We start from the raw sequence: 14,189 nt of genomic DNA, 5'->3' as shown, positions 1-14,189 counted from the left end.
ATCTCCAGAGCCCCCAGCAGGCAGGAGACACTCCAGGCAGACGGTGTCGGGCCAGAGTGTCCACTTCACGCAGCATGGCTGTTGGTTCATCTACACCTGGCCTCCTTCATCGGCTCTCTGACAGCCCCTTCCCTCACCCCTCAGCGCCTGAGACGCCAGGGCCTCCTTGGCGAAGCTTCTCTCCACACCTGGCTCTCCTGACTTTGCCCACCTCCCTGAACTCACCATGTCCTCCCCTGGAAACTGCACGTCCAGCTAAGGACCCCCTTGTCCCAGGGTGGGCACCCTGGCCGACGCCATTGCTTCCCTTCCCTGCACCATGGCCCCGTCAAACTAGCTCCAGATTGTGTTGCAGTTACTTCTGGAAAAGAGGGAATAAAGGGAAAGTCCCACTCTGGCCTCAGCCAAGTGCCTGCTAACCTCATGGACCCAAAGGATGCCGACAAAGAAGCTGGAAGCCTGGCAAAGCCCTAGTTCCCAAGACCCCATTCCTCTCCTCTCTTCTGCTGTCAAACCCCTCAGATGCCACCAGAGGAGAAGTGCAGGCCTGATGCCATCTCTCCGCCTCAAAACTGTTCCTGCTGTCCACGAAACAAAGCCGAAGGCAGCTGTTTGACCCCAACGTCAAGGCCTTTCTCGGCCCCTCGCAGCCATCCTTCTGGCAGCTTTACAGTGTGTCCTCCCCTCCAGCCAGGCAATCAGCTCCCCCTTCCCTCTGCCCCCACCCCTCCTCCACAGCTCCATCGATCCTGCCCCTTCAGTTCAGCTCAGCTGCCACCTCCTCTGACTCACCAGCCTCTCCCGGCTCAGAGAGGCCCTGGCCTCACACTGCAGCTCCTCTGCCCGCGGCTGGCTGGGCTGGGCTGAGCAGAGCTGAGGGCGCAGGCCCCAGCACAAGGCCCGGGCTCGGGACGCTTACTGCACAGATGGACGAGTGTGAGGATGAGCAGACTCATCACTCGGGGGCCGGTCCTGACTCTCCGTCAGAGTCTCTGCACTTCCCCACGAAGTGCGGAGGCCACAGCACCAGGGAAGGCGGGGGAGGCAGCACCAGAAGGCAGTAACTCCGTGTCGTCCTCACCTTCCCACAGCACGTGTGTGCGCACATGCACGCACGTACTTGCCCATGCACACATTACGGAAGAGCAGGGAACATGGGCACGTACACGCCCATGCATTCACACACACATGTGCACACACACGCATGAAGGTGCGCTGCCCTCACATGCATACAAAAACACGTACACACAGGTGTGTGCCTGCCTGCACATAAACACGCTCACACACACTCTGGTGTTCACAGATCTGTGCACAGAGAACACACATGCACACGCTTGTGCACACACACACACAGTATACACACAGACACACAAAAGCTTGAGAGATTTTCATAAAGTTCACTTTTGTTTCAGGCTCCCCAAGAATAAGGAGACAGCAGATGGTCCCTGGGAAATAAAGATGGTCAGGGCCCTGCATCGGTCAGAGAGGCTAATGGAAGCCTCAAAGCATGCCCTGGCCTGCCCAGAGGAGGGGTCCAAGCCTGGTCTGCTTAGCCGTCTCCACCCAGCCCTCTGCTGCCCTAGCCGCTCACCAGAGCAGCAGGTCTAAGTGTCAGCTGCAGGCCGTGTCTGTGCTCCTTCCAGACCACAGGTCGTGTGTTACCTTGCATGGTGCTTTGCTCTGCGGCGAGGCTTCCGTGTTGTTCCCTACTCTTCCATAAGCTCTTCACCGTATTCCTGAATGCCCATGTCCTCCCGAGGCCCCAGGTCTGGCACTCTGGGTTTGGGAAACAGTCAGCATCTCTGTGCACAATCGCAAAGCTGCAGCCTGCCCCAGGTCCACTTCTTGTATGTCTTGGATCAGTTTTGGGCTGTTGGGGAGGTACTGGGTCTACAGTCCACAAAGATCCAGGGGACGTCACTCCCCTCTGGCAGCCCTGCACTGACCTTCCTTTGCCTGTTAGTCCAAGTCACATTCTACACAATCTCTCTGCTTTCTACAACACAGGTCTCCTCTGGGGAAAAAGATGCCCAGAAACGGCAGCAACTCTTTTGGCCACAGTCAGGAGGGTCCTCCTGGAATGAGCCTCAGTCCTGCCTCAGCTGGACTCTCTCCTGCCCTTTGCCTGACAAGGACCAGGTCTCAGGTATGATCAGTCTCCCCGTCAATCTGACTGGGCCTTCCTGACCAGACAGCCCAGGAATATGCCTGAGCCTGTGAACTCCAGCGTGTGCTACGGGCAAATGTGCTGAAAACGACAGGGCTCTCAAGACCACGGAAAGCCATATACAGCGCGAGACATAACAGCAGGCAGGCTTGTTCTGCCCTGCATGAAAACTATAAATTCTCCAGTGCAGTGAGACACACTCAGAGATGCTCTAGGCCCAGAAGAGCCCCAGGGCCCTGGCGCTGCCCAGTGGAAAGGGCCTCACATAGCACCTCTGTGTCCTCACTATGATGGGGTGTGAAGTCTAAGAAGACTGGATCAGAAGACTGGTACAGGAGCCCAGCCAAGCCCGCAGCCCTTTGGGGTCTGGGGAATCAGAGCGCTCCTTAGTGTTCCCCTTGTTGACTTGGATTCAGAGTCCCAGGGTCCTCCCATGAGGACACTGACCATCTCCTCCAGGCCTCCACCACACAAGGGGTGACCAAACGCAGAGTCATGCAACAGGGATGCAGGCAGGCTGGGGCGCCTGTGAGAAAGAAGGGGAAGCACACCCCGTGTTTTGCTGCAGAGGGCATGTCCTCAGTGACTCTTCACATCATGGCTGTGGAGGCGCCTGAATGAATGAGCAAGGGAACGAGTACTCGACAAAGGACAGACAAACGGGCAAGGGGATGAACTCAACAAAGGGACAGACAAACGGGCAGATGGAGGACCCACACTGCTGTGCTGGGCCTGAGGACAGGACGTCACAGGTGTGCAGGACTCCCTCAAAAAAAACACACCGTCTTCACTGTCTTCTGACCCAATCACTCTTCAGGAGACCCTTGCTCTGGAAGCACTTGGCCCTCACTTATGAAGCAGCATGGAGAAGGCAATGGCACCCCACTCCAGTGCTCTTGCCTGGAAGATCCCATGGACGGAGGAGCCTGGTGGGCTGCAGTCCATGGGGTCACTAAGAGTCGGACACGACTGAGCGACTTCACTTCACTTATGAAACAGCAGCGCAGTAACAGTTTTGCACCATGACCAAAGAGCCTCAGACACACTAGACCTCTTCTGGCAGGTCATCCGATTTCAACAGAAGTTTACCGAATACCCTCTATTCATGGCCTGGGCTGGTGACAGAGAGGTGCACTGGCTCTTGTCCTCAGGGAGGTAGCAGGCAGACGGGCCCTGAGCCCATGGAGGGAAAGAACTAAGGCCTCACGTTGTTTCTGGCCACAGAGGCCTCAGAGCTATGAGAGGGTGGCGCCCCGTGACCTCTCACAACCCAGATGTGACATGCCTTGTGAGAAGACAGTGAGCTCCTGAGCAACAGGAACCTGAGTGTCACAACCCCCTGAAGACCTTCCATGACCCCCAGGCAAACTCCTAAGGGCCGGACTGCAGGCCTGAGAGGAGGATTTCTCAGCCCAGGGAGCTGTACACAAGGGCACAGGGAGCTAGCGTGAGTGTACCTCCCAGGAGGAAGCTGGATGGAATCCCGACCCCCAACCAAAACCCAAAGGGGGTCGCTCACTCGAAACATGCCTGTAGCCACCCGGCCCTGTGTCGAGACCTGTGGGTGGTGTGTGCCAGCCCTGAGGGCCACGCAGCACCAGGGCTCACTCACCACGCAGCCGGGTCGTACTCAGCCCAGACCCGGATGAATTCGTCCAGGTGGTGAGGCCCTAGGATGGAAGAGTCCCGCGTAAGGTACTCAAAATTGTCCATGATCACAGCCACAAAGAGGTTCAACATCTGCAGGACAGGAAGGAAAAGAGGTGACGTCCAGAAACCTCAGCCTGCCCACTGCCCTCCCCCTCCCCTGCAGCAGAAGTCTCTGTGTGAGGCAGTTAGGGCAGCAGAGGCCACTGACTCAGGCAGAGCCTGCCCCAACGGCTCTCCCCATGACCTCTCAGAGGGCTTCCCAGGCCCCCTGCACATCGCCACCGCCCACAGCAGCACCCTTCCCTGGTTCCAGGTCCCACAGGCCGGCCCCAGCCCAGGATCTGGTCCTCTGAAGGCTTCGGTCTCTGCATCTGCACCATCGCCACTCAGGCCCATCGACTCCTGCTCACCATCTGTCCTGCCATCTGGGTTAATCTTCCCCATGGTGAGGTTCCCAGCTTTCCCCTTCTCACCTAAGCCTTCAAGGAAAGTGGCGACTTTGGACTTAATAACTTGAGCTCTAGAGACCTAAAACTCAGGCATTTTGTTTTGTTTTTCTAAACTGAGTTGAAATCCACTTAACATACGAGTAAATCTACAATTCAGCGGCGTTTAGTGTATGCACAACTGTGAACCACCACTTCCCTAGTTTCAAATTTTTTTCATACTCCTGAAGAATACATGAAACCAAGTAATCATTCCTCATACCTCTGTCCTCCCCTTCCCTAGAGACCGCCAATTTCCTTTCTGTACCTAGAAAGTTATCTATTTTGGGTATTTCAAATAAAAGGGTCCATACAACATATGACCTTTGTGTCAGGCTTCTTTCACTTAGTGTGATGTTTTCAAAGTTCATCCTTATTGCAGCACTTGTCAGAACTTCATTCTGGTTTACGGCTGAGTAACATTCCTTTGCAGGTCTGTACCACAACTTGTTTATAACAAATGTGGTAGATGACACTCTAATGGCATAAAGTGAAGAAGAACTAAAGAGCCTCTTGGTCAAAGTGAAAGAGGAGAGTGAAAAAGCTGGCTTAAAACTCAGCATTCACAGAACGAAGATCATGGCATCTGGTCCCATCGCTTCACGGCAAATAGATGGGGAAACAATGGAAACAGTGATAGACTTTATTTTGGGGGGCTCCAAAATCACTGCAGATGGTGACTGCAGCCATGAAATTAAAAGACACTTGTTCCTTAGAAGAAAAGCTAAGACCAGCCTAGACAGCATATTAAAAAGCAGAGACATTACTTTGCATCTAGTCAAAGCTATGGTTTTTCCAGTAGTCACGCCTGCATGTGAGAGTTGGACCATAAAGAAAGCTGAGCGCTGAAGAATTGATGTTTTTGAACTGTGGTGTTGGAGAAGACTCTTGAGAGTCCCTTGGACTGCAAGTAGATCAAACCAGTCAGTCATAAAGGAGATCAACCCTGAATATTCACTAGAAGGACTGATGCTGAAGCTGAAACTCCAATACTTTGGCCACCTGATGCGAAGAACTGACTCACTGGAAAAGACCCTGATGCTGGGAAAGACTGAAGGCAAGAGGAGACAGGGACGACAGGATGAGATGGTTGGATGGCATCACTGACTCAATGGACATGAGTTTGAGCAAGCTCTGGGAGTTGGTGATGGACAGAGATACCTGGTGTGCTGCAGGCCATGGGGTCACAAAGAGTTGAATGTGACTGAGCGACTGAACTGAACCACAATTTGTTTATCCATTCATCTGCTGATGGACATTTGGGCTGTGCCCAGAAGCAGAACTGCTGGACCATACCACAGTTCTACATTCACCGTTTTAAGGACTCACCATACTGTTTCCCACGGTGGCTACACCATTTCACATTTCCACGTGCAGTGCCCAAGGGTGTCAACTTCTCCATATCCTCACAAAACTTGTTATTTTGTCTTGTTTTTTCAAATAGCAATACTAACAGGTATGAAGTGGTATCTCATGGGTTTTGATTTGCTTTTCCCTAATGATTACTGATGTTGAGAATATTTCTATGAATTTGTTGGCCATTTGTACATTTTTTTTTTGAGAAATATCTCTTTAAGTACTTTGTCCATTTTTATATAGTTATCTTTTATTGTTGAGATGCAGGAGCTCTTTATATATTTTGGATATTAACCCCTTATCATATACACGATTTGTGAAACTTTTCTCCCATTCCTTGGGTTGCCTTTTCACTTTGTATAATAGTGTCCTCTGATGCACAAAAGTTTCAAATTTTGAATAGTCCATTTTTTCCTTTTCTTACTCAGGATTATGGTGTCAAATCTAAGAATCCTTTGCCAAGTCTGAGGTTATGAATCTGAGGCGACGATGTTTTCTTCTAAGAGTTTTATAGTTTAAGCTCTTGTCTTCAAGGCTTTATCAATTTTGAGGGAATTTCTTTTCTTTTTTCTTTTTTGTGGCCATGCCCCACAGCATATGGACCCTATTTCCCCAACTGGGAATCAGACGTGCGCCCCCTGCAGTGCAAGTGTGGAGTCTAAACCAGAGAAGTCCCAAGCTAATTTTTATATATGGTGTAAAGTCAACTTCATTTTTCTTTGCATGTGGGTATCCAGCACCATTTGTTGAAAGGATTACCTTTCCTAACTAAGTGGTTTCAGCAGCCTTGTTAGGAATCTTTTGACCATGTATATAAGCATTTATTTCTAGTCTCAACTCTGTTCCTTCAGTGTGTATGTTTGGATCTATGCCAGTATAATACTGTTTTGATTTACTGAAGTTTTGGTGTCAATTTTTAAATCACAAAGTATGAGGCCTCCTATCTTGTCATTGGGTTTTTTTGTATTTAACTTTTTTAAGGTTTCCTTTAAGTTTAGTTGATTTACGCTAAGTGTGCAGCAAAGTCTATGTTATGGGAGGGAGCAGAGGCACCTGGGAGACTGTTAGGACTCAGACTCTCGGGTCCCTCTCCCAAAGCTTCCAGTGCGGTAAGTCTTGGAAGGGGCCCAGGAATCTGAATTTCTAACAAGCACTCAGGCAATGCTTCAGTCGTGGGTCTCTGGACCACACAGGGACCTAGAGGGTTTCATCCAGCCTGACGGACACACCGAACACTGACGGCAACAGTCTCACACCTCCAGCCAGAGGCCCCCACGCGCCTCCACTCCCTGCCCCCAACCGCCTGCAGCTCCGCAGCCTTCCGACTGGGGAGTGTCATTCACTGCCTCCCCCAGCAAACCCCGGAACACCGCTCTCTTTCCCCTTTACTCTCATGCCCATGCTCAGTCACCAGTCATGTAAGCTCTGCCTGTACAGGGCGGCCCCCGCCCACACAGCTTCCTCCACACCCTCCCTTCTCCAGCTGTTACTTCCAGTCAGCTCCTGGCCACACACAGCCTCTCCCGACCGGAAGCCAGAGTGACGTTTTAAGATGTCAAGCAGATGATGTCACTGTGCATAGTCTCCCAGAGGCTTCTGCTGACTTGTAATAAAATCCACTCACTGCGACGTGGCCCACTGACACCTCCAGCCTGACCCCATGAGTTTCCTGAACCTCGTCAGGCACAGGCAGGCTGGCTGGTAGTGCTGGTGCTCGTATCTTGCCACCACGGTGCAAGTCCTTCTAGCTGAGAACTGAGGGACAGTGCCCCACAGAAATGTAAAACCCTTTCCACAGAAGTAAAGGCAGGCCCACAGGAGCTCCTTACTCAGTGGGTCCTTTCAGGATTAACGTGGTCCTCATCTCCAGGGAAACAAGGACCATCAACATGGAATCAGCTTTCATGCATCATGGGTCAAAATCAGATGTCAGCAAGAGAGCAGGGGGACCCAAGGTGGTCTGAGACAGGCAGATGTGGCAGTGGGGTGTGCACAGGGTCCAGGACTCACCAGGAAGGAGCAAAGGAAGATGAAGGAGACGAAGTAGAAGTAGGCAAAGTCGCTCCCGCACTCCGTGGCGTTGGCGAGCTCGTCACAGGCCCGGCTGCTGAGGCAGGACAGCATGATCTCGTGCCAGGCCTCCCCAGTGGCGCTCCTGAGAGGAGGGCAGAGTGTGAGGCCGGGAGGGAAGGCCCAGGGCTGGCCGGGAAGGAAGCCCCGGGATTGAGGAGAACTGCGCTCCCTCCCATAGGGATCCTGCATAGGTGTTAGGCCTGGCTAACAGATGCTGATTCTTAAAAAGAAACCTCTGGCATTGGATTTTCAAGCTGCTGCTAAGTGGGAAAGCACGTGTTACAGGAAAGAGATCACGGCACCGAGGTCAGCACCATGGTGAGCTCTCTCCGTGGCCTCTGATCTCCTCCCCAGCGCGTGCCACCTAGTCCCCCTGGGCTCAGGACACAGTGACTCCATCCTTCCCAGTACTCAGGCCAAAGACATGGGAGTCATCCTTGCCTCCTCCCTCTCACCACATCTTGACCTGCCTTCAAAACCAGCCAGGCTCTTACTACCCCTACCTCCCTGGGCTGAGCAACAACTACTTCTGAGCTGCAGCAACAATTCCTTAACTGGATGCTCCCCGCTCAGTAGCCCAGATCAGATCAAAGACCTCCCTGAGGACCCCCTACATGACTTCCCAGAGCTCTGTGGACCTGCAGCTGCCTTTTCCCTGACCTCATCCCCTACCACAGTCCCCATTCACTCTACTGCAGCCACCCCTGCCTCTACTGTTTCTTGAACACATCAAGAACCCTCAACCCTGAGCAGCTATTACAGAAGCCTGCCCGTGTGGCCTTTTGCTCCTGTGCATGAAGCCAGCACAGGGGCCAGATGTGCATCAGACTTGCAGGCGGCCCAGCACGCCGCTGTGTGGTCAGTCCTGGGCAGAATCTGGGTCCACTCCCCACTGACAACGGCCGGTCCAGCCTGTGCCAGGCCTGAATGATGAGGGTACCCATGTGATGAGGAAGGAACAGAGGTCTTTGAGATCAAAGGCTTAAAATTAAGGCTGGCTTCATGTCTTTTGTCACACAAAGCAGGATATTAATAAACAAAGAAATAAAGTGGATGTAAGACCTAAAGTCCAGAGAAATGACACTACTTGGGGAAGTGTCAGCCTAAGGATGCTGTTTATCTGATGCAAAGAGTAAGTCAGAAACTCTCTCCAGGCAGCTCAGTGAAGCAGGCCTGGGCTGAGCTCACCCTCCAGAAAATGAACTCCCCCACCCCCCAAATACATCTGCATAGGGTCCGCTGGCTGGGTGTCCCCAAAAGTGGAGCAGGGAAACCTCAGGAAGGGGTCCGCTGTTTATTTATTAATTAAATATTAATTTATTATGAGGCCCCTCATCATAAATTATTAGCGAGCACATTTCCCCCTCCCTGAGGATCACAGTGAATGAAGGAGACGCAGTCGACCCTCTGGGCTCTGCCCAGGAGTGCCTTCTTACATCAAGCTGGTGGACAGCCACAGGCCACGTGTGTCCGTGACTGAGAGCAATGGCTGGGGGGCCATCCCCCACCACCTTTGCAGGGAGGCCTCTGAGCTGACACAAGGCTGTGCTCCTCAAGGCCCTGCCCTGGTGCGCCCCTTGACTGCCCCCGGGAGCCGTGGGAACTGCAGCTGCTGCGAGCACCGGAGGCGGATGGAGCTGCCCTCAGGTCCACATGTCTGGCCGGTTGGTCCCTTGGGCCACTGAGCAGGTGCACCCTGTCGACAGCAGCTCTCTGCTGCCCGCTTTTCCTGATCCCAGAGATCCCCGAAATCACTAAGGCGAGCTGACGGGAAGCTTGGGGCTGGCACACCAAGAAAGTCTCTTTCGACACCTGTCCTTCAAAACCTCACTGGGCAGCAGAGACAAGGTAGGCAAGCCAGCCCGGCCCAGGGGTCTCAGACTGACTGCCTCGGGAGCCTCCCTTCAGGCCCAGGAGCCATTAAGGAAGGACAAGCGGAAAGGGAGGAGAAACTGGGAAGGCCCACCGCAGAGACGCCAGTATGACCAGGAGTGGCGGGCTGGGTCCACCCTGAATGAAGGGGTCCCTGAGCCTGGACCCACCTCTACAGAACACACTATGAGGAGCCTCTGGCTCTGGACCCACCTCCACCTCCCACAACGCACCTGAAGAGCAACATCAAGGCCTGAAGAAACGTCCGAAAGTTATTGTGACGGTTGATGCTGGTGTCGTCGTCCAGAGCAATGTTTCCAAACACCTGCAGTGGAGGAGAAGGCAGACAGCACTGCAGACCAGTGCCGCTGGTCTGTAGGAGCCGTGGCCAGGCAAGAGAGTGTGGGCGTGCATGTGGGGATGGGCCAGGACTGCCCCCACCCAGAGACCCCGACCAGAGCTGCCACTACTGCTGCTGAGGCTACAGGGTCAGGGTGGCTGGCTCCAGCAGCATCTGTGCATTTATTTCCAGGGAAGAGAAAACCTCTGGAAAGTCTAACATGCCACTGTCCCACAGCCCAGTTTGCGCAGGCTCTGGCTCTGAGCCTGTCCAGGATCAAATAGCATCACCAGTAAAAAGTGGGGCCCAGAGCTAAGTTTAGGTGGGCTCTGCTAGACAAAAGGAGGGAATCATTTTAAAATTCACTCTCTCATCAATGACCCCAAAACAGTAATTGTACTGATATTCTGATAGATCACTTGAAAGTTTTTTTTAACATTTTTGTGCAAACACCACAATGGGCTTTGTACCCATTTTAATTTCTTTCATGGTTAGAAATGCAGATAAGCCCCTCACTCTGAGTAGCTTAAACTCTGGAATCCAGCTTAAAATTTATGAATTATCATATATCCATCAAAAACAAAGATCACTGGACTATGTTTTTTATGTCCATAGACCAAAGCAAGAAAAACATGTATTTGCTTTAAATAACATCAGATCTCAGTAAATTTCAAGCAAGAGAATTTCCAATCTCTGAAAACAGAGTTTAAAAATCGGCTTTCAGCTAACCTTTAAGACACTGTCTCCTCCCACCACAAATTAACATTTGAGACCACCTCCCATCCCTACATCCTTCAAAAGTGCTCCTGGGCAAAAGGCATGACCAGCTGCTGCAGCGCAGGCCACCTGGGCCATGCGGACGTGCTCAAACACTCCACACTGTGCGGGCCCAGCACCCAAGCCACCGTGCCCACCGGTGCCCTGACACAGACCAGCAGGATCCCACACAAGAGCAGGGCCGCGCATCTGCCCACAGAGGGTGGCAATGCCTGGCCTCAGCCACAGAATAGTCTTCCTAAGAACTAAGTTGCTTAGACTTAATTGCTTAGACAAAGTGCTCAGACTGGCACCGGGCTCACAGAAACACTGCTAAGTGCCAACCGGCCCCTGCTGCCACGTGGTGGCCCTGTGCACACCCACCTGCATGCCGATGATGGCATAGATGAAGAACAGCATGGCGATGAGCAGGCACACGTAGGGCAGGGCCTGCGGAGACACAGGGAGGGCGGCTCAGCACCCGGAGAGCCACCCGGCCCCTGCCTGCACCACATCCGGAGAGCGGACGCCGGCTGGGTCCCCAGGCGGCACCAGCCTTAGCTGACTACAGACCCAGCCCCACTGACCACCAAGCCCCTTCACCGAGTGCCCGTCATCTTCATTTACAAATCCAGTCATAAAAGCCACTTCAGCCCTTTGTGAGCATAAACAAGGTACTCTCTGTAAAACTGAAATGGCCTAGGGGGCCATGGGAGGGGGGTGGGCTTCCCAAGGAGCGGGCTTGGGCGGTCGGGCAGAAGCTCCCCCACCGGCACAACGAGGGAGAGGTCAGGCCCCACATGGCCACGCCCAGCCTCACCTTGAAGGACTGGACGAAGGTCCAGAGCAGGATGCGGATGGTGTAGCCTTGGCGGAGCAGCTTGATGAGCCGGGCAGCACGGAAAAGGCGGAGGAAGCTGAGGTTGATGAAGTTGTTCTGCGGGGAAAAGAGGTTGTGCTCTGACCTTCAGAAATCAGCCTCCCACAGGCACAGGGAGGCTGCTCCCCACCCACCTCCCCGAGCCACTGTGTCCCAAAGAAAAGCGGGTGAAGAGAGAGACTGCTCCACAGTCTAAGCAGCAATCAGCCACCAGAAAATCTTCCAGAGGGAAAGCTTGTCATTGCAAACAACTTCTCATGCAGCAAATCAGAGACATTCCCTCCACAGGGAGGGACAGAGAAGTCCTGTGAAGCAGCTCCCTGCTGCCAGGTGGAACGGGAGGCCGCCCGCAGCCAGGCCTCTGACGCTGACCGCCTCTTGCAGGACACGGCTGAGCAGCCCAGGGACTGGGCGGGGCTGCCTCTCCTCAGACTCGGTGGCCATGCCCTTGTCTCCCACACGCCAGCAAGGCCCTGCCACCTGGGGCCCAGCAGAGGGGCAGAGACGTCCTCTGGGGCCAGGCAGGGACCTGCAGGCAAGTGCTGGCAGGAGGTGTAGGTGGTGGCAGCCCTGCTGCTGCTACCCGAGAAGCCCCCTCCGTAGCCCCCAGCCCGGACTCTGCTCCAGAGAACCCAAGATGTCTCGCAGCATGCCCTCATCCAGAGGGTCTGAAGTCAAGCACATAATCTCTGGACTCCACAGATGACCCTGGCCCAAGGGCGCCTGAATCCCCGGCACATCCCTTTCAGGGGGCCCGGCTCTGGGCAGTGTCCCTGAGTAGAAAGGGGTGCTCAGGGGCACGGAGGGCTTCCTGCCCTGCCTGCTTAGAGACCAGGTGCCCTCTTCTGCCCACCCACACGCAGCCTGAGAGCAGCTTCCTCACACTTTGCTGTTTTAAAATATGCAAGCAGCTCAGGCTAGACACATTGTGTTGCCAGATTCAGTGGGCAGACACAGAGGAAAGAGAGCAGGTGTTGGATGAGGCAGCAGCAACGGCGAGCACGTGCGGGAGGTGCCAGGGCCTGGGAGGAGCGGCGTCCTACTCCAGGGCTGCCCATCTGATCTTGGCTGGGACGAGGCGTCCGTCGGGGGACAGGCCTCACTCCACCCCTTGCTTGCCTCATCTCAGGGGCTGGCTTCTTTACCTCCACCCGGGACTCTGGACTGTCTGCTGGTGAGGGACATAAGCTACTCTCGGGGGTGGTGCCGAGTTTTAGGCAATGCCACAGGGGGACAGGGCAATTCGCAGGCACAGAAGGGCTGACTGTGGTCCAGATCAGCAAGAAGGCAGAGTGGACCTCGGGACGTGATCCGGGAGGGTGTTCTCATCTGCCTGCAGCTGCCTCACTAGCTTGTGCTGGGGAAAGAGACCCTCAGGGCAGACAGGGTAGATGAGATACATCCACACTCTCTATCTGAGTCCCCTGGGCCTTGAGGACTCTCAGGTGAGCCAGTGCTCTCAGGAGGTTGGAAGGGGGACTGTTTCCAGTGTCAGGGAGCCCTCTATACAAGACAGTGAAGCAGAGCAAGGGCGAGGGGCTGCCTCCTCAGGCTTCTTCACTTTGAAACCACCTGCGCATGCGGATCTGGAGAGGCCAGGACAAAAGCACTTTGCTCAGGCAATCGGCACAGACAAGATGATTTCCTGAAAATACTGGGAGGAAATGGTCTTCTGGGTGATAAAGAAGGGACGGGTACCAGAGCAGACAGAGGAAGGTGCTGTCCATTCAAGTCCCTTGACACAGAGCTCAGCCACATAACACTTCCCATGGACACCCAGGCCCCACCCATCCTCCCAGACTTTCTCCTCGGGGCTCCAGTGGGCACCTAGGAGAGGGTGGGGGTGCCAACGGACAGACAGCCCTAGAGAGTCATGAGGGAGGACGGTGAGACAGCTACAGACGCTGCAAGCAGTGTGATGGCCTGAGCGCATCATGGCTGCACCCAGGGCACGAGCCGCCAGACACCACCAAGCGGGCCGCATGCTGGAAGTGGGGGTAGCAAGCACACGGCGGCCTCCCCATGGCTGAGCACGGTCACCCCTGGCCTCAGCCAACCCCCGGAGGTGGACACAACCTTCCCCATCCCCCAGAGTCCACAGTTTCCATTGTACCCTGGAGTAGACACACCTACTTTCAAGTCAGGCCCCCCCTTATCTCCCCTGCCTCTGCGCCGGAAAGGTCAACGCTGCACCCCTCAACGCAGCAGCTGCTTTACACTGAGGGGGACACTGGTCCCCAGCTCCACTGAGTGCCTGCTTCCTCCTCCCCACGATGGCGGTGTTAGCACGTCTTGCCTGAGGGTGAGGAATCATCGAGAAAACTGAGATGCGAGCCACAAAGACAAGGGGACCGCAGGCCAAGGCCCTCACCTCCTGTGTCCAAGCACATCGTTGCGTCTGGGCAGACTCACAGCAGAATGAGGGGCTCCCCCTCAGACTGTGCGCACGTGCCGGGGGCCCCACCTGTGCTGGGGAGGAGGTGCAGCCGCACGGGGAACAAGCTGCTTTCCTATCAGCTTCGTTCTCAAGGGGACTGATGATGGGGAGATAGGAGGCGAGACAGAGAGAAAAGGAGTAAGCCCGAAGGGCCTGCTCCGCTCAGCCAGGGC

General features: G+C 54.4%; 1 protein-coding gene across 2 annotated transcripts in view; it reads right to left on the bottom strand.

Moving 5' to 3' along the window:
- Positions 1–14,189, bottom strand: part of CACNA1B (calcium voltage-gated channel subunit alpha1 B) — a 209,669-nt gene that overhangs the window by 18,892 nt on the left and 176,588 nt on the right. For both annotated transcript variants that reach the window (XM_040225675.1, XM_040225676.1), the window contains exons 33-37: positions 11,520–11,636; positions 11,084–11,149; positions 9,837–9,928; positions 7,669–7,813; positions 3,780–3,907 (exon numbers count right to left, since the gene is read on the bottom strand). In XM_040225675.1, the coding sequence (XP_040081609.1) occupies positions 3,780–3,907; positions 7,669–7,813; positions 9,837–9,928; positions 11,084–11,149; positions 11,520–11,636 (548 nt within the window). The remainder of the gene's footprint in view (positions 1–3,779; positions 3,908–7,668; positions 7,814–9,836; positions 9,929–11,083; positions 11,150–11,519; positions 11,637–14,189) is intronic.

The sequence above is a fragment of the Oryx dammah genome, unplaced genomic scaffold (assembly GCF_014754425.2).
Source record: "Oryx dammah isolate SB20612 unplaced genomic scaffold, SCBI_Odam_1.1 HiC_scaffold_25, whole genome shotgun sequence".
Lineage (NCBI taxonomy): Eukaryota > Metazoa > Chordata > Mammalia > Artiodactyla > Bovidae > Oryx > Oryx dammah.
Note: the sequence above shows the minus strand (reverse complement) of the source record. Positions and strands in the feature narration are given on the sequence as shown.